Here is a 21144-nt window from a genome sequence, read left to right as displayed (position 1 = left end):
AAAACCAGCTTGAACATCAGGAAGTTTATGGTCCACGTATTCCTGAAGCCTGGTTTGGAGACTTTTGAGCATTACTTTACTAATGTGTGAGATGAGTGACATTGTGCGGTAATTTGAGCATTCTTTGGCATTGCCTTTCTTTGGGATTGGAGTGAAAACTGACGTTTTCCAGTCCTGTGGCCACTGATGAGTTTTCCAAATTTGCTGGCATATTGAGTGCAGCACTTTGACAGCATCATCTTTCTAGATTTGAAATAGCTCCACTGGAATGCCATCACCTCCACTAGCTTTGTTCATAGTGATGCTTCCTAAGGCCCACTTGACTTCACATTCCAGGATGCATGGCTCTAGGTCAGTGATCACACCATCATGATTATCTGGGTTGTGATGATCGTTTTTGTCCAGTTCTTCTGTGTATTCTTGCCACCTCTTCTTAATATCTTCTGCTTCTGTTAGGTCCATACCATTTCTGTCCTTTATCGAGCCCATCTTTGCATGAAATGTTCCCTTGGTATCTCTAATTTTCTTGAAGAGATCTCTAGTCTTTCCCATTCTGTTGTTTCCCTCTATTTCTTTGCATTGATTGCTGAGGAAGGCTTTCTTATCTCTCCTTGCTATTCTTTGGAACTCTGCACTCATATGCTTATATCTTTCCTTTTCTCCTTTGCTCTTTGCTTCTCTTCTTTTCACAGCTATTTTTAAGGCCTCCCCAGACAGCCATGTACCTTAATTGTTCTCAATTCTACTCAAAAAGATAAACCCCAGGGTAATGGTTGGCAACAGTTGTATTCTCTGAAATCTATTTGTGTCTGTGTTCTCTCTTACTACTGAGTCGAAGTGGAAAGGATGCAAGTGCAGTTATTATTGAAAGGGACATTGAGAGTTTTCTCGTAATTATAAATTCAAGCAACAGAATCTCATACTGAGAATGGAATTTAAAAACTGACAACATACTCTTAAGAAAGATATAATGCACCTTCCATCAGGATCTTTTTCTTCTGACTTCTCTTACATTTCCAGACCAGAATGCCAGGCTCTAAGCCTCCAAGGGTCTTAAAGTATGTGAAGCGAATGAGAAATCTGGTACCTTTGCCAGATGAGCAGCCTGGAAGCAAGAAGCACATCCTGATCTTTCAGGCTGCTCATCTGGCATAGGTTCCTTCGCCCAAAGACATGTCCTGACTGAAGCTGGGAGTATTTTCCCTCTCTAATATGAAAACCAAGGAAGCAGGCTTATTCAGATTACTGGCATCAGTTCTTTCCAGTAAAGACCCTCTTTTAGTTCTGAAGAAAATGTTAATGGAAGAAGACAGACTTCTGCCTAGAGGAGCAAGATGCCTGTTCTAGACTTGGTCAATGTCCTAGTCCATCTTGGCCAGTAGAGGGCACTCTTCCTTTGTAATTATTTCAGCAGCCTTGAGAGGAAAATGGATCCCGCTTTCTAGTTTTTTTCCCACAGGTGTTGTTATTGTATTATAACAAGGATGTTCTCTTATTCCCGAAAATATTCATTACAAGAAAAACAATAACCTCTTACATAAGCATTTCTGAAAAAACTATAACTTTCACTCAAACTTTTATTGATGGCTTTTCACTCTTCAGTTCAGTTGCTCAGTCAAGTCCGACTCTTTGCGACCCCATGAATTGCAGCACGCCAGGCCTCCCTGTCCATCACCAGCTCCCGGAGTTCACTCAGACTCACATCCATCGAGTCCGTGATGCCATCCAGCCATCTCATCCTCTGTCATCCCCTTCTCCTCCTGCCCCCAATCCCTCCCAGCATCAGAGTCTTTTCCAATGAGTCAACTCTTCGCATGAGGTGGCCAAAGTACTGGAGTTTCAGCTTCAAAATCATTCCTTCCAAAGAAATCCCAGGGTTGATCTCCTTCAGAATGGACTGGTTGGATCTCCTTGCAGTCCAAGGGACTCTCAAGAGTCTTCTCCAGCACCACAGTTCAAAAGCATCAGTTCTTAAGGGGAACTTATTAACCAGAACCACAAAGAAACAGGATATAGCTGTGTGAATGGCTGGGGCATGTGAAGATGGAGAGAATGAGGAGAGCGTTCTGGGAATTTCTACATTAGAGCAGAAGTACAGGCGTACTTTGCTTTATCTTGCTTCACAATTAATTCCAATTTTAACAGATTGAAAGTTTGTAACAACCCCATGTCAAGCAAGTCTATTGATGCCATTTTCCAACATCCCTTGCACACTCTCTGTCTCTGTATCACACACTGCGGTAATTCTTAGGATAGTTCATACCTTCACAAGCAAAAAAATCTGAAGGCCCAGATGATCATTGGTGATTTTTAGCAATAAAGTATTTTTTAAATTAAGGTTTGTATGTATGGTCAGTTCTCTGTTGTCTGTTCTCTTACTCTCTGTACATCCCCTGCCCCACCAGTACACCTATGCACATGACTGGCCTTTCTCTGTACTTGTGTCCCAGCTGGTGATCTTTCTTATCAAAGGAGTGGTTAGAGTGGGGAAATGAGCTCCCCTATAACTGGAAAAATACCCCCAATCCCCACTTCCCCAACCTCCCAGTCCCCCCATCCCTCCCAGTGCCACCATGTACTTCCTGCCACCAGTGCACCACATATGGTGTAGTGTCACTCCAGGGCCTTGCTTCAGACGTGTGAGTGCCCCCATCCATTAAGCTAGTGACGTCTCTGTTGCTGACACCAGTTTCTTGCTTTGTCTTGAAGCTGGGCAAACGTAGGCTTTGCAGCCTGCAGTGTGCAGCCTAACAATTGGTGGCAGCAGCCAGGAGACCAGAGAAACTCCCGTGAGTGTCAAGACATCGGGAAATACAGGATGGGGGCGGAAAGTTGTGGGGGGCATCCGCCAGCAGGTGAGACCCAAAAGTTGAAGGTATTATATAGAAGTTCTACAACAAAGGCTATCTGAACAAAGGTAACCTGAACATCAAGAGATTATTGTGAATTAAAGAACACCAGATATCCCGAATTAAGGAATTTAGCACTTTTCTGCACGTGGGAAAATGGAAGCTCCTGGGCTCACTGCAACCATCCCTTTGGTGCATCTCAGCTACTTGTGGTCACTACCCTGTATTTTTCACATCCTGAGTTCCTCAGGGCTCATCATAGGGAGTGGCTGCAGCTTGATGGCAACCAGATCACAGGCATTCTTCTCCTTTCTGAGTGCCCTTAAGGCTCAGGAATTCACATTTGGAGGGTGGAATTGCTGATGACTGTGATATCCTTGCTTTACTGATGACAGGAAATACTCCAGTTCTTAATAGCAATTTGGGAAACTACCCCTATGCTAGAATTAAAACATTTTTCTTTTCTCTCTGCCTTTTCTCTCCAGAAATTGGGGACTTGAGTTCCAAGCAGCCTAATCAGGTGAATGGGAAAGCCTGTCTGCTGACATGTGCAAGAATCTCAGTATTTGGGGAACCAAGAAATCCACTGAGGCAGAGCTGCCTCACCATACCTGCCTGATGGTTCAGACAGTAAAGAATCTGCCTGCATTGTGGGAGATGAAGGTTTGATCCCTGGGTGGGGAAGATCCCCTGGAGAAGGAAATGATAACCCACTCCAGTGTTCTTGCCTGGAAAATCCTATGGACAGAGGAGCCGGGAAGGCTACAGTCCATGGGGTCACAAAGAGTTGGACATGACTGAGTGACTCCACTTTTACTTTACCATATTTAAGCTCTAACTCTGTGGAAAACAACCTATGAAGTGTTTTTAAATGTTCGTTTGTATGGTAATTCTTAGAACATTTTCACCTTATTGTACATTTGTGAAACCTGAAGCTCGGAGAAGTTAGGTGAATTTCTAGGATCACACATAATTGCTGGCAGAATCATGATTCTATACAGAACCCTATGTTGCTTGTTATAAGCAATTTTAAAAGTTTCATTTTAGAATTCCATTAAGTTTTAAAATAAGATTTGATCCTCAAATTAAATGTCTTGTTTCCTTGTCTTCTTTTTATTGGTGCATACAGTTATATATATGTAGCTGTTTTCACCTACTGTTTACCTTAGGTATTGGAAAAGAGAACTTCCTTGATCCAGTTTTACTCCTCTATCTTATGAAGGAATCATCCCAGACTATTATAATCATTGTGACTTGGTTATCTGTGCATACCCAGGAGTTTGTGATTTTCATAAAATTGATGCTCCACACTAAGGATGAAATATAAACTTAAACAGGAAAAATGCAAATAATGGTAGGAATAGAAAAATTCTTGGCATACCTATATTTTCTAGAAAATGAAATGAGATTATAGTAGTAATACTAAAAACAGTGTAATAAAGGGAAAATTAGGTGAACAAATGATTAAATTGCAATTCTGAAATTGAAATATCTGTATCAATTAGATTTAAGATAAAATATATATATTATGTTAACATGATGAAAAAAAATTTCAGGAGATGGTTCAAGATGAATAGTTAGTAATCTAGAAATTGAGTGTGTGTGTTAGTGTCTGACTTTTGCGACCCCATGGACTGTAGCTCGCCAGGCTCCTCTGTCCGCGAAATTCTCCAGGCAAGAATACTGGAGTGGGTAGCCGTGCCCTTCTCCAAGAGATCTTCACAACCCAGGGATTGAACCTAGGTCTACTGCATTGCAGGCAGATTCTTGACCATCTGGGCTACCCTTCTCATCTCATCTATCAGTTCAGTGGCTCAGTCGTGTCCAACTCTTTGTGACCCTATGGACTGCAGCACGCCAGGCTTCCTTGTCCAGCACCAACTCTCGGAGCTTGCTCAAACTCATCTCCATCAAGTCAGTGATGCCATCCATTTCATCCTCTGTCGTTCCCTTCTCTCCCTGCCTTCAATCTTTCCCAGCATCGGGGTCTTTTTCTAAGGAGTCAGTTCTTCACCTCTGGTGGCCAAAGTATTAGAGTTTCAGCATCAGTCCTTCCAGTGAATATTCAGGACTGATTTCCTTTAGAATTGACTGGTTTGATCTCCTTGAAGTCCAAGAAACTTTCAAGAGTCTTCTACAGCACCGCAGTTCAAAAGCATCAATTCTTTGGCACTCAGGTTTCTTTCTGGTCCAACTCTCACATCATACATGACTACTAGAAAAACCATAGCTTTGATTAGACGGACCTTTGTTGGTAAAGGTCCTCTTTCTAATATACTGTCTAGGTTTGTCATAACTTTTCTTCCAAGGAGCAAGCGTCTTTTAATTTCATGGCTGCACTCACCATCTGCAGAGATTTTGGAACCCAAGAAAATAAAGTCTGTCACTGTTTCCATCATTTCCATCTCTTTGCCATGAAGTGATGTGACCTGATGCTGTCATCGTAGTTTTCTGAATGTTGAATTTTAAGCCAGCTTTTTCATTCTCCTCTTTCACTTTCCTCAAGAGGCTCTTCAGTTTCTCTTCACTTTCTGCCATAAGGGTGGTGTCATCTATATATCTGAGGTTATTGATATTTCTCCCTGTGATCTTGATTCCAGCTTGTGCTTCATCCAGCCTGGCATTTCATATGATGTACTCTGCATATAAAAGTACATAGCATATATGATAGTAAAATCTTGATGGAATGGAGAATTGGCATTGAGATTAAGTTTAAAAAGGAGAGAGGGGATCGGGGGTAACATTGTAACCATGAGAAATAGCTAACCAAAAAAAAAGTTGGTTTTCTAAAAATATATATATAAGTTTTTAACTTCAAATGATAAAGGACGTGGCTATAGAGACTTACCTGGCAAGTTGACTGAATGAAGCCTGATCTCAGAATTTCCCCACCCAGAAACCAATAAAATAAGGAAATTAAGTAAAATATACAAAATATATAAGCATCCATCAAAGAAAGGAGAGGAATAATATTTGAAAAGCATTAGGTCTTGAATTAGGGAAGAACAGTGTAATAGTTCATTTTATGTCAACTTGGCTAGGCCACAGTACCAAGATACTTAGTCAAATATTATTCTAGATGCTTCTGGAAAGTAGGTTTTACATGAGATTATGGGAATTTGACATTTAAATCAGTATACTTTGAGTAGTGCATGCTACTACTGCTGCTGCTAAGTCGCTTCAGTCATGTCCGACTCTGTGACACCATAGACAGCAGCCCACCAGGCTCCCCTGTCCCTGGGATTCTCCAGGCAAGAACACTGGAGTGGGTTGCCATTTCCTTCTCCAATGCATGAAAGTGAAAAGTGAAAGTGAAGTTGCTCAGTCGTGTCCAACTCTTCGTGACCCCATGGACTGCAGCCTACCAGACTCCTCCATCCATGGGATTTTCCAGACAAGAGTACTAGAGTGGGGTGCCATCGCCTTCTCCGTGAGTAGGGCATATTACCCTCCATGTTATGGGTGGGCCTCATCCAATCAGTTGAAGGTCTTAATAGAAAAAGATTGACCCTCCCAGGAATAAGAAGAAATTCCTCCAGATATTGCCTTTGGACTCAAGCAGCAGCTCTTCCTTGAGTTTTCCAGCCTGCAGCCTTCCCTGCAGATTTTGAAGTTGCCAGGACTCCATAGTCACCTAAGCAAATTCCTTAAATTACTCCCTCTCTGGTCCCTGCTGGTTCTGTTTCTGGAAAACCCTGACCAATACAGACTGGGAAGCCAAATGTTTTCAAATCTTCTCCATCTACTAAATGTTCCCATCCTCCCTTCCTCCAGAGGGGAGAGCAAAACAGCAAAGGACAGAAGTCTGTTGAAATTTTACTCAGTGGCTGGCCAACCCCAAGCTGGAGAGCAGCAAATCCAGATGCTGAATGAGTAACCTCAGGAAAGGATTGGAGACAACCCCCCAACCTCTCCAACCACACACACACCCAGTGACAGCCCCTGATACCTTAGCAATTCACACACACTTCCCAGTGAAATACCTCATTGAAAATACTGATTATAGAAATTCCTCTCAGCTTATACCATATTTAATACATTTGAATTAAGAAAATATCACTAAACTCCCAGGTAAAAATGTTACTGTTAATTCACACTCCTTAGCTTATATCACACTTCTCTCTTTTGCTATCTGGGCAGAATTTTTACTACTGGGTAAAACAGATGTTAAGATTATTCATCTTGATTGTAAGTCAGAAAATTATGATTGTGTTTTCCTATATGTTTTCCCCTAGTTTGTCATTTGGATGGGTAAATGATGAAGCACTGATTGAATTTATGCTGCTACTGCTGCTAAGTCACTTCAGTCGTGTCCGACTCTGGGTGACCCCATAGACAGCAACCCACCAGGCTCCCCCATCCCTGGGATTCTCCAGGCAAGAATACTGGAGTGGGTTGCCATTTCCTTCTCCAATGCATGAAAGTGAAAAGTGAAAGTGAAGTCATTGAGTCGTGTCCAACTCTTTGCAACCCCATGGACTGCAGCCTACCAGACTCCTCCGTCCATGGGATTTTCCAGGTGAGAGTACTGGAGTGGGGTGCCATTGCCTTTTCCCGATTGAATTTATAGTTTAACTATAATACCTATAGTACTTCCCTGGTGGCTCAGACAGTAAAGCATCTGCCTACAATGAGGGAAAAGTGGGTTTGATCCCTGGGTCAGGAAGATCCCCTGGAGAAGGAAATGGCAACCTACTCCAGTACTCTTGCCTGGAAAATCCCATGGACAGAGGAGCCTGGTAGGCTACAGTTCATGGGGTTGCAAAAAGTCGGACATGACTGAGCTACTTCACTTTCACTTTCATTATACCTATAAAAATCACTCCAAATGCTCAGAGGATGTAGACTTGTTGCAAATGTGTATGCTGACTCATAGAGAGGTATTAATATGATATATTCATATTTAATGCAGCAGGCTCAGGCATAAATATGTCATCATGGGAGGTTTTTTTTCTTTTTTTAGAAAAGATTGTTATTCAAAGTAGCAATGAGAGCATTTTTCTATTTAATGATAGTTGAAGACATATTTGGAATAAATCTGTGAAACTAAAATTTTACTGTTGAGAATTGTTTAATGCACTGCAAATCTGAGGTGTTCTTGGTTCTTATTGAACTCCATGTCCAGGTTGGCAGCTCTGCCTGTTGTGCAGTACAGGGAAGGAGTGATTCAAAGGGAGGCTCTGGTCTGGGGAGTAGTTTGTAGACCACGAACACAACTTTGTCCCTTTAACTACTCCATCCCAAAGAGTCCGTTCCCTGTCTGAAGCCAGAGGCTCTGGAGACTCTTTCTGGTAGTAACAGACAAAGAACAAAGAAACAGCTTATGATAGCATCAAAATCTACCGGTGCCAAGAAAGCCTTTTTGTACCATGAAGGGACATCCCCAGAAAGTGGTAGGATTTCTGCATAACTCAGAAGCTTGTTCTCTGGTCTTGGGCACTGCCCTTATTGCACTTGCCAGAGGGCTGTCTCCCCTGAAAGGGCTTTCCTCTTACACCCAAAAGCTGGGTCCTACTTTGTTTTCCTTTAGCTACAGCGACAGTGTTAGGAGGGGCCTTCCCAGGCAGCACCAGTGGTAAAGAATTTGCCTGCCAGTGCAGGAGATGTAAAAAGACACAGGTTCGATCCCTGGGTCAGGAAGATTCCCCAGAAGAGGGCATGGCAACCCATTCCAGTATTCTTGCCTAGAGAATCCCTTGGACAGGGGAACCTGGCAGGCTACAGTCCATGGGGTCGCAAAGAATCAGACATGACTGAGCGACTTTCACTCATTTATCATTCACTATGACACCATACTCAACAGAAGTTAAGGAAAGCGTCTCTTGCAGATGTTTCTGCAAAGCCTAGACATTTTATTTAATATTTGCCTTCTACTCCTGTTGTTCAGGGAAACCTTTAAGTGGAAACCAAACAGCAGAAAGCAATTGTGTGAATGGTGGAGAGGTTAAAAAGAGAATGAGAAGGGTGCTATGGGGATTTCTGCCTTGGAGGGGAAGGCAATATTGTGAAATGGGAATGTATCCTGAAATGCTGAGAAGAGAATGCACCACGCACCAGACCGTTAGATAACATGTTCTTCTGCCCTTTATTTGAATATTTGTACCCCTCTCTCTAGATGAGTGATCACACCATCGTGATTATCTAGGTCATGAAGATCTTTTTTGTACAGCTCTTCTGTGTATTCTTGCCACCTCTTCTTAATATCTTCTGCTTCTGTTAGGTCCATACCATTTCTGTCCTTTATTGAGCCCATCTTTGCATGAAACGTTCCCTTGGTATCTTTAATTTTCTTGAAGAGATCTCTAGTCTTTCCCATTCTGTTGTTTTCCTCTATTTCTTTGCATTGATTGCTGAAGAAGGCCTTCTTATCTCTCCTTGCTATTCTTTGGAACTCTGCATTCAGATGCTTATATCTTTCCTTTTCTCCTTTGCTTTTCGCCTCTCTTCTTTTCACAGCTATTTGTAAGGCCTCCCCAGACAGCCATTTTGCTTTTTTCCATTTCTTTTCCATGGGGATGGTCTTGATCCCTGTCTCCTGTACAATGTCATGAACCTCATTCCATAGTTCATCAGGCACTCTATCTATCAGATCTAGGCCCTTAAATCTATTTCTCACTTCCCACTGTATAATCATAAGGGTTATGATTTAAGTCATACCTGAATGGTCTAGCGGTTTTCCCTACTTTCTTCAACTTCAGTCTGAATTTGGCAATAAGGAGTTAATGATCTGAGCCACAGTCAGCTCCTAGTCTTGTTTTTGTTGACTGTATAGAGCTTCTCCATCTTTGGCTGCAAAGAAGATAATCAATCTGATTTCGGTGCTGACCATCTGGTGATGTCCATGTGTAGAGTCTTCTCTTGTGTTGTTGGAAGAGGATGTTTGCTATGACCAGTGCATTTTCTTGGCAAAACTCTATTAGTCTTTGCCCTGCTTCATTCCACATTCCAAGGCCAAATTTGCCTGTTACTCCAGGTGTTTCTTGACTTCCTACTTTTGCATTCCAGTCCCCTATAAAGAAAAGGACGTCTTTTTTGGGTGTTAGTTCTAAAAGGTCTCGTAGGTCTTCATAGAACCGTTCAACTTCAGCTTCTTCAGCATTCCTGGTTGGGGCATAGACTTGGATTACTGTGATATTGAATGGTTTGCCTTGGAGATGAACAGAGATCATTCTGTCGTTTTTGAGACTGCATCCAAGTACTGCATTTCAGACTCTTTTGTTCCAGACATCCTGGAATGTGAAGTAAAGTGGGCCTTAGAAAGCATCACTACAAACAAAGCTAGTGGAGGTGATGGAATTCCAGTTGAGCTATTTCAAATCCTGAAAGATGATGCTGTGAAAGTGCTGCACTCAATATGTCAGCAAATTTGGAAAATTCAGCAGTGGCCACAGGACTGGAAAAGGTCAGTTTTCATTCCAATCCCAAAGAAAGGCAATGCCAAAGAATGCTCAGACTACTGCACAATTGCACTCATCTCACACGCTAGTAAAGTAATGCTCAAAATTCTCCAAGCCAGGCTTCAGCAATATGTGAACAGTGAGCTTCCTGAAGTTCAAGCTGGTTTTAGAAAAGGCAGAGGAACCAGAGATCAAATTGCCAACATCTGCTGAATCATGGAAAAAGCAAGAGAGTTCCAGAAAAACATCTATTTCTGCTTTATTGACTATGCCAAAGCCTTTGATTGTGTGGATCACAATAAACTGTGGAAAATTCTGAGAGAGATGGGAATACCAGACCACCTGACCTGCCTCTTGAGAAATCTGTATGCAGGTCAGGAAGCAACAGTTAGAACTGGACATGGAACAACAGACTGGTTCCAAATAGGAAAAGGAGTCTGTCAAGGCTGTATATTGTCACCCTGCTTATTTAACTTATATGCAGAGTACATCATGAGAAACGCTGGACTGGAAGAAACAGAAGCTGGAATCCAGATTGCCGGGAGAAATATCAATCACCTCAGATATGCAGATGACACCACCCTTATGGCAGAAAGTGAAGAGGAACTAAAAAGCCTCTTGATGAAAGTGAAAGAGGAGAGTGAAAAAGTTGGCTTAAAGCTCAACATTCAGAAAACGAAGATCATGGCATCCGGTCCCATCTCTTCATGGGAAATAGTTGGGGAAACAGTGGAAACAGTGTCAGACTTTATTTTTGGGGGGCTGTAAAATCACTGCAGATGGTGACTGCAGCCATGAAATTAAAAGACACTTACTTCTTGGAAGGAACATTATGACCAACCTAGATAGCATATTCGAAAGCAGAGACATTACCGACTAAGGTCCGACTAGTCAAGGCTATGGTTTTTCCCAGTAGTTATGTATGGATGTGAGAGTTGGACTGTGAAGAAAGCTGAGCACAGAAGAATTGATGCTTTTGAACTGTGGTGTTGGAGAAGACTCTTGAGAGTCCCATGGACTGCAAGGAGATCCAACAAGTCCATTCTGAAGGAGATCAGCCCTGGGATTTCTTTGGAAGGAATGATGCTAAAGCTGAAACTCCAGTACTTTGGCCACCTCATGCGAAGAGCTGACTCATTGGAAAAGACTCTGATGCTGGGAGGGATTGGGGGCAGGAGGAGAAGGGACGACAGAGGATGAGATGGCTGGATGGCATCACTGACTCGATGGACGTGAGTCTGAGTGAACTCCAGGAGTTGGTGATGGACAGGGAGGCCTGGCATGCTGCAATTCATGGGGGTCGCAAAGAGTCGGACATGACTAAGCGACTGAACCGAACCGACCCCTCTCTCAGATGATAATGTAAGCCACCATTTCACCTCTGAACGTAAATGACACACTTCTTTGAAATGAGGGGGAAAAATGACATTTTTTTCAGCCTTCTGTAGAATTCATTACCCAATTCTTTTTTTAGGCTGCCTCCTTTGGAGGTCAGTTACTGAAAAGCAGGTCACAGTTCCTGAGAATTTTATAGAGACAAATAATATTCACTTAGATAGCTGTCTGAAGGAAAACAGGAAAATACCTACCATGTTTTAATTCCTTACTCTAATATATGATGCTAGATGCCTTTAAATGCCTAAGTTTATTTAATATTCACAAAAACTCTATAAATATTTTGAACTCATTTTATTTATGGAAAAGCTGAGGCTTAGATTAAGTGGGTTTCTCAGCATCACACATGTGTCCAAACAGAATGGAATTTCAATGAAAAATGCCTTATTGTGAGTTACGGGTCATTCTGTGAGCTTTGTATTCTGGATTTCTGTTCCAATTATTAAATCTGTTCTTACTCCTGAATTAGACACAACACTCTCTCGCTCTACAGATTTTGATGGTTCATGTTGTTTTTGAGCTGATTTTGACCATTTTCTTTTCCTTTACATTAAGTTTTGAAAAAAGAGGTTGCCTGATCCTATTTCCCGCTTTCCTTTTTGAAGAAAGTCTCAGTCTTTATATTCAGTATAATTTTGTTATTTCAGAATTCATCACATCCTTTTAAATTACAAACTCACACATCCAACTAGCAAGTGATATTTGCATGTAAATGCCTACCAGTCAACTAGAGAGGATATCTACTGCTTTTGCTTTTGTTTCCTGCTCTTAGTGAGAGAATTCATTTGTTTTTCCTTCTTCTTACTATTGCATTCGTTGTTATTATTTTTGTTTAGTTGCTGAGTCATGTGCGACTTTTTTGCAACCCCATGGACTACAGCCCACAAGACTCCTCTGGCCATGGGGTTTTCCAGGCAAGAATACAGAAAAGGGTTGTCATTTCCTACTCCAGGGGATCTTCCTGACCCAAGGATCAAGCCTGCATCTCCTGCATTACCAGGCAGATTCTTTACCACTGAGCCACCTGGGAAGCTCATTATTGCATTAAGTATGATTGCTATTTTTGAATTTCTTTTCCTTTAAAAATCAAAAATATAAGAAATTTTCTATAATAAAAATTTAATAAACAGAAGAACAATAAGCTAATTATGGACACATTTTATTACAGTGTAAAGGTACACGAATATATAAATAAAAGTACTTTAATTCCTTTAAATAGTCAAATATTTTTTAAAGGTAACTACTTAAGTAGATAAATAAAAAGATTGTCTTGAGCATGTTTGAAGGACTAGTATGTCAGACTTCCCTGTCCTTTACTATGTCCTGTAGTTCACTCAAACTCATGTCCATGGAGTCAGTGATGCCATCCAGCCATCTCATCCTCTGTTGTCCCCTTTGCCTCCTCTATGTGTGTGTGTGTGTGTGTGTGTGTGTGTGTATGTATGTATGTATGTAACTGATTTACTTTGCTGTACTGCAGAAACACAACATTGTAAATCAACTATACACCAATAAAAATTACTTTTTAAAAAGATCCGTTATCAAAAACAATACTTAAAAACTAGGAAAGCAGGCTTCCTCGACTATTAGAGATAGTTCTTTCCAAGAAAACACCTTTTTAACTCTGAAGAAAAATCTTCTGCTAGAGGACAAGCCTTTTGCCTAGAACAGAAACCAGGTTTTCACATTGGTCGATGTCATTATCCATCTTGGCCAATAGGTGGCATTCCTCCCTTATAAATATTCTAAGTGAAATGGATCCTGCTTTCTATTTCCTTTTTGCTACAGCTACCATTACATCATTGTAACATTCACTCACTTCCAAAAATATTCATCAAGAGAAAAAGAAAAGAACAATGCCTATCACATGAGAGTTTCTGAGAAACCTAGAACTTTCACACAATTTTTTATTTCATTTAGAGATTTTATGCTCAAGTAAAATAGACAGTGGGCTTCCCTGATAGCTCAGTTGGTAAAGAATCTGCCTGCAATGCAGGAGTTGTTGTTAGTCACTCAGTCGGGTCTGACTCTTTGCAACCCCATGGACTGTAGCCTGCCAGTATCTTCTCTAGGCAAGATATTGGAGTGGGTTGCCATTTCCTTCTCCAGCAATGCAGGGAGACCCCAGTTCAATTCCTGGGTGGGGAAAATCTGCTGAAGAAGAAATAGGCTACCCGCTCCAGTATTCTTGGCTCAGCTGGTAAAGAATCTGCCTGCAATGTCAGAGACCTGGGTTTGATCCCGAGGTTGGGAAGACCCCCTGGAGAAGGAACAGGCTACCCACTCCAGTATTCTGGCCTGGAGAATTCCATAGACTGTATAGTCCATGGGATCTCCAAAGAGCTGGACATGACTGAGCGACTTTCAGTTTCAAAATAGACAGCAAGAGACCACAAGGAAATAGGAAACAGATGTATGAAAGGATATTATAGGTTACTGCAGATTGAGTGAGCAGAGCACACAAGGCATTTTTTCACTGGGAGGGGAAGTAAGGCAGGTATCAGAATTGTTTATTGCAAATAGATATATATATTTTAATATGTTCTATACAGTAATACATGCCATCAAAAATTATATACTATATATTATTCATATATATATATATATATATTTCAACTTTACTTTAGGAGGCTGGTCTCTATACCAGTGCTTGAAGCCCAAGATGGAATCAAGATTGCCAGGAGAAATATTAAAAACTTCAGATACACAGATGACACCACCATTATGGCAGAAAGTGAAGAGGAACTAAAGAGCCTCTTGATGAAAGTGAAAGATGAGAGTGAAAAGCTGGCTTAAAACTCAACATTCAAAAAACTAAGATCATGGCATCCAGTTCCATCACTTCATGGCAAATAGATGGGGAAACAGTGGAAACAGTGAGAGACTTTATTTTCTTGGGCTTCAAGGTCACTGAAAATGGTGACTGCAACCATGAAATTAAAAGACACATGCTCCTTAGAAGAAAAGCTATGACCAACCTAGACAGCGTATTAAAAAGCAGAGAAATTACTTTACTGACAAAGGTTCATCTAGACAAAGCTATGGTTTTTCCAGCATTCATGTGGGTATGAGAGTTGGACCATAAAGAAAGCTGAGTGCCAAAGACTTGATGTTTTTGAACTGTGGTGCTGTAGAAGACTCTTGAGAGTCTCTTGGACTAGAGGAGATCAAACCAGTCAATCCTAAAGGAAATCAGTCCTGAATATTCATTGGAAGGACTGATGCTGAAGCTGAAGCTCAGTCACCTGATGATCACCTGATGCGAAGAACTAACTCCTTGGAAACGACCCTGTTGCTGGGAAAGATTGAAGACAGGAGGAGAAGGGCATGACAGAGGATGAGATGGTTGGATGGCATCACCAACTCGATGGATATGAGTTTGCGCAAGCGTTGGTGAGGGACAAAGAAGCCTAGCAAGCTGTCGTCCATGGGGTCACAGAGTCAGACACGATTGAGCAACAGAACTAAACTGATAGAGAATACTAAAACTGAGACAAAAGAAAACTATTAAGCCAATGGAGATAAAACAGAAAATAGAATCATATTTAAGGTCAATTAATTCAAGAGAGGGGGTTTCCCTGCTGGCTCAGACAGTAAAGACTCTGCCTGCAATGAGGGAGAATTAAGTTCGATCCCTGGGCTGTAAAGATGCCCTAGTGAAGGGAACAGCTATTTCAGTATCCTTGCCTGGAGATTTCCATGGACAGAGGAGCCTGGTAAGCTATAGTCCATGGGGTCACAGAGAGTTAGACATGACTGAGCAACTAACACACACAACACACACGATCCAAGAGAAGGCAGGAAATTAAGAGAAGAACAAAGTCACAATAACACTTAAACATAAAATAAATAAAAGGAGAATAGCAAAAGTCAAGGAAATAGGAAATCTGTAAGAAAATAAGAAAAAGCAAGAATTTGTTTAAAGAAAAAGTTTAATAAATTATAGAACTCTAGCCAGACTGATCTAGCTAAAAAGAGAAAACAATTTACCATACTAGTATTAGTCAGCCCTCAATCTACACCAGTCTGGTTTCTGCCCTACTTTTCTGCCAAACCAGATCTTACTAAAGTCACCAAAGGCATCTGTGCTTCCAGAGCCACTGGAGAGTTTAGCCCTGTGTGAAAGTGGTGGTTGCTCAGGTGTGTCCGACTCTTTACGACCCCATGGACTATAGCCCACCAGGCTCCTCTATCCATGGAGATTCTCCAGGCAAGAATATGGGAGTGGGTTGCCATGCCCTACTCCAGGGGATCTTCCCAACCCAGGAATCAAACCAGGGTCTCCTGCCTTGTAGGCATATTCTTTACCAGCTGACCCACCAGGGAACCCCATATATATATATATATATATATACATATATATATATATATATATATATATATATGCCACAATGTAATTTTTTTTAAAAATAATAAAAAATAGAAATTTTCTATACCCAAAAAGTTTAATGGACAAAGAAAATAATAAATTGACTAAATACAAAGAATGTATTTTTTTCTCTGAAACCACCGTGTAAAGCTTCACGTATTATTATATGAACAAAGTTATTTAAATCTTTATAAATAGGTAAATAAATAGATAAATAGATCAGCTTGAGCATCTGTGAAGGTCTGGTGCCTGTAGAATAGAACATGATGTAGCTTAAAATTCTTGAAAACATTTGACAGCCTGATTCAATTCAGGGCGCAATGACAGCAGAAATGAGTCTTCCACATGGCAGCGCAGGAGGAAGTGTGGTCTGTTGGTCCATGAGAATCATTTCCGTGTTGAACCAGGTGTGTGTCAGTCCTTGCTCCTGAATCTCTCCTGCAAGTTTGTTGAGGAAGAGAAGGCTCTCATGACTTCTGCTCTGACAACCTCCCAGGCACAAGGGCTGTGTCCCTTCTCTTGCAGATAGAGAGTGACTCTGTGGAAGTGTTTCCTCACAGCCAGGCTGGAGTCCTCCTTGAGCAGGGGAGCCCCTCGCAGCCCCTCCTCCTGCCTGAGACAGGCCTGCAGGTCAGTGAGCTGCTGATCCAGAGCAGTGCGGAAGCTCTGGTCCCACGCGGCAGCCGAGCCCTCTGTGCTGAAGAGCTGGAAGGTGTGCTGGGTCACCTCGTGGAGCACAGAGATGGCTTGAGCCTTCCGCAACTGGCTGCCACCCGGCGCCTCCTGGGGGAATGCGAAGTCTTTTCTGTCCTGCAGGCAGGAGGAAGGGGAGGCCCTCCTCAGTTGCCGCAGGAGCGTCAGGACCCTCCTGTTGGCCAGGCTGTGGGTGTGAGGCAGGTGGCAGCCCCGAGAGCAGGTGGCGTTGCAGCTGAGCAGCAGCAGGGCCAGGAGCAAGGACCAGGCTGCAGCCATCGGGACCTTGCAGATGCTGCTGGCCTGGGGCGGTGGCTGACTCTGTGAACCTGCTTTCTAGCTTCCCTGAAGCCCTTCCTTCAGGCCTGGGGCTTAAATAGGAGCCCATGGGTTCCATTTTATGAAAGTTCCCCCTTACTTTCCACTTTTCTCTTTGCTTTTCATTTTGTACTCTCCAAATGGGTTAGGGCAAAATTTCTCAACCATTTTTTTTTTAATATTACCCTTATTTCTTCTGCCCACAGAGCCTTTTCAGATTTTTTTTTTTCCTAATCCCTCCCCACCCCATGAAAGTTTGATAACACTGATATATTGTGTATGTATTTATGTAACCTATGGATATCGCTATACTGTAGATAGAAAAAGAAAGTGTAAATCTTACTCTTTAAATTCATTGCAGAGTTAAATTTCAGGTATAATTTAAATCTGAGAGCTATTGAATTTTAATTTAACTATAAAACTAAGTTTTCAGAGTGACTTTTGATGTAACATATTTACTTACATAAGTAAGAATTATCAACTTACATATTCAAGTAAAATTTAGATAAATATTTTATAATAATACCAAAGTATAGACATATATAAAAGTCATTTGAAGCTGCTCAAAATCATTGAAAAACTTATTTCTTTCATATTTATTTTAGGTACTTAACATTTAATTTTGCTTCCTATCAAACAACAGTTGTTACTTCACTGCCTGCTAGATATTCATCTGGATATTGTTACCATTTTTTTCTGTTTACCACTCACCACAATTATGGATATGTTGAACAACTCTAGTAGAATTACATAATAAAATGTAATTTTTAATTTTATTTACAAATAAAAATTTCTATTTGATTTTAATTTCCAGAGTCTAAATCACACTGAACAAGCAACATCCACAAGACAGCCAATGGTTGCTCGTAAGTATGCAAAGGCCACCTCTCACAATATGACTTTGAGATCACGCAACTGAGAGAAGTTTCTCCAACGAACCATCAAGTCACCTTAGGTTGTACCACTGTTGGTGTATTGGTGTACATCATTTGTTTTTCTTCCTTGAACTCAATCTCAATGCTTCCCTTGTGCATAATATATTAGAAAGCTCAAATACAGAAATAAATACTAAGGAGTAAGAGTTTGTTATATCTGGTTCAGCTTTGAAATACCACAAATAATTGTAATGACAGGATTTTCTCATATTCCATAAAACAAACGTGTGCAAACGTGGAAGCATATCATCCCCAGTGAGAAAGCATGATTTAGGAATCACCATCCATTTGAATCTTTCTCTGTATTGTTGCATTAAATTTCAGATTTCCCAGCAGACATTCAAGGTTCCAATCCAAGTCTGTTCTTTTCTTTTTTATTTTCTTTTTTAATTTTAATTTTTACTTTATTTTGCTTTACAATACTGTATTGGTTTTGCCATACATTGACAAGAATCAGCCACGGATGTACTTGAGTTCCCCATCCTGAACCCCTCTCCCACCTCCCACCCCATATCATCTCTCTGGATCATCCCTGTGCACCAGCCCCAAGCATCCTGTATCCTATATCGAACATAGACTGGCAATTCATTTCTTACAATGTTCTTTTCAAACAAAAGGAAACCACCTTTGTGATTTATTCAGAACTGGATAAATATTGAATTTTTTTCATGGGAAGAATTAGCTTTCAGTTCTGCTTCTGATTTTTACAGTGAATTTTCTGTTGCCTCAGCCTCTATGTTCCAACCTACAGGCAATAGGTTGTGAGCATCTTTGACAAATCAGCTCTGTAGTGACCAGACTCCATCTCACTGTCTCTGGGCCCTTTGGCGCTAGGCCCAGTATAATCGAGTAACAAGCAGTTTCCACTAGAACAGTTTCTCAGATTTCCTCCTACCACTGGGAAGTATTTACAGATGACCAAGCTATTTTGCTTCCTTTTGAACATATCTGCTAGGATTGTAATAGACAATAGCTAATATTTTTACTCTACTCCTACTGGTATCAGCAATGCCTACTAGGGTCTTCCCTAGCGGCTCAGTAGTAAAGTATCTGCCTGAAACGCAGGAGACACCAGTCAAATCCCTGACCTGAGAAGATCCGCAGAGCAACTGAGTCCATGAGCCACAACTATCGAGCATGTGCTCTAGAGCTGGGGCACTACAACTGCTGAGCCCATGTGCCACATCCCTGAAGCCAAAGAGCGCTAGACCTGTGCTCTGTAATAAGAGAAGCTACCGCAAACCCGCACACTGCAACCGGAGGATAGCCCCGACTCACTGCAACTAGAGAAAAGCCCTAGCAGCAAGGAAGACCAGCACAGCCATGAAGAAGTAAGTAAAATTATTATTATTGTTTAAATGATGCCTGCTATGTTTATTGATAAAACCACTAGGATCCTCTTTCCTTGAAGGTGCATATAGCTCTAGGGATTCAAATGGCAAGAGCAGCACAATTTTCAGCTTTTGCCTGGGCTTCCCAGGCGGTGCTAGTCATAATGAACCCGCCTGCCAATGCATAAAATTCATGGGTTCAATCCCTGGGTCAGGAAGATCCCCTGGAGAAGGGCATGGCAAACCACCCCAGTATTCTTGCCTGGAGAATCCCATGAAGAGAGGAGCCAGGCAGGTTACAGTCTATGGGGTCACTAAGAGTCAGACACCTCTGACACATAGGAGGATGCCTTGTCTCTAATTTGTCCTCTACTAGGTCATGATAGAAAAGAACAAGCCTGGTGTCATCTACACAGCCATGTATCTGAACTCAAGCTCTCCCTGATTCACAGGGAACAGCAACCAGACAATTTACCGCATTACTGTTTAGTGTGTCCTTACTCATGTGGCGATTACTACCTGTATTCTGATATTCTTTGGAGATTCCTCACAAAGAATGATGAATGGCCATTTTCATCCTGTATCTTCATTCGCCTCCATGGAAAGGTGGGCTCCATTCCAGTCTGATTTCCAAAATTTGGCATATGAGAATTAAACTCACTTCACTTTCAAAATCAGAGTTTGGATTCTGAGTCCCTGGGTCGGGAAGATCCCCTGGAGAAGGAAATAGCACCCCACTCCAGTATTCTTGCCTGGAGAATCCCATGGATGGAGGAGCCTGGTAGGTTACAGTCCACGGGGTTGCAAAGAGTCGGACAGGACTGAACGACTTGACTTTCACTTTCACTTTTACTGTCTGCTCCTTTGGCAGAAATTGAGAAACGAGAAATTGCTCATTCTCCTTTATTTACTCAGCATGACTATATCCTCTCTTCTAGATGTCAAGTATGTAGGCTTCAGTTCAGTGACCTTTCTCCCTCTCCAGAAAGAACTCTACACTGTGAGACCTGAAGCAGGCGCTCACAAGAATTGGGCCAAGCTGACACCCAGATCTTAGAATTCCAGACTCTAGAACTGTGAGCAATACATTTCTGCTCTTTACAAACTGCCCAGTCTATGCTATTTTGCTGAAGAAGCCCAAACAGTGAGATCTGACCTGATGTGTTGTGTCCTCAGAATACCTCTAGGAGTCTGTAAAATAGCTAAAGGGAGAGACACATCCAACTCAACCCCATTTGCTAGACGTCTAGTCTGGGCCCTATCATTGCTTGACCTCAGTCCCTATTTATGTAACATCAGTTCACAGTGACTGCAATGATAGGAGAAAGAGCAACACCAACCTCTATTAGATGATAGGATGTGAGAGGACAAAAATATAGAGAGACTTTAAAGATTCCTCATGGTTCTACAAGGGAAGCTATAGTAGAATATTGTGAGAGGCATTTTTCTAAAGATCATTTATAGGAATATTTTATTCAAGTTTGTGTTTTCAATATTTGGAAGGTGTGGTGAGTGGAAGACCCACTGTCCCCTTTTAGTTCAGTGGTTCTCAAGTACTTGCAAGGAGCTGCCTGATCACTCTTTCCTTGTCTCCCTCAGGGAATAAGGAAACACTTTGTCTCACTTATAGATGTTTTCCTCATTAGCCTATGCCTTTGGGAGTCAACCTGAATGCTTCTTTCAAATTGTCTATGATGCTCTGAACTCTGAGTGACAGCTCTGTCATCTTCCCCAAGCTGAAACTGTGAAGAACCTTGGTTTTCCCCTTGCACACCCACCCAGAGCTCCATTAGGACAAATAGTGAAAAAATGAAAAAATGGTTTTGTGCACTGAACTTGTTTTCTCCTCTCTTAACC

The 21144-nt window shown here is 41.6% G+C and overlaps 1 protein-coding gene across 1 annotated transcript; it reads right to left on the bottom strand.

Annotated features, from left to right (window-relative positions):
• Positions 1–16424: 16424 nt before the first annotated feature.
• On the bottom strand, positions 16425–16982 carry LOC138434612 (interferon alpha-1-like). The gene has a single exon (XM_069579422.1). The coding sequence runs from the start codon at positions 16980–16982 to the stop codon at positions 16425–16427; it is 558 nt and encodes a 185-aa protein (XP_069435523.1).
• Between the last annotated feature and the right edge of the window lie 4162 nt (positions 16983–21144).

This window comes from Ovis canadensis, chromosome 2 (genome assembly GCF_042477335.2).
Source record: "Ovis canadensis isolate MfBH-ARS-UI-01 breed Bighorn chromosome 2, ARS-UI_OviCan_v2, whole genome shotgun sequence".
NCBI lineage: Eukaryota > Metazoa > Chordata > Mammalia > Artiodactyla > Bovidae > Ovis > Ovis canadensis.
Note: the sequence above shows the minus strand (reverse complement) of the source record. Positions and strands in the feature narration are given on the sequence as shown.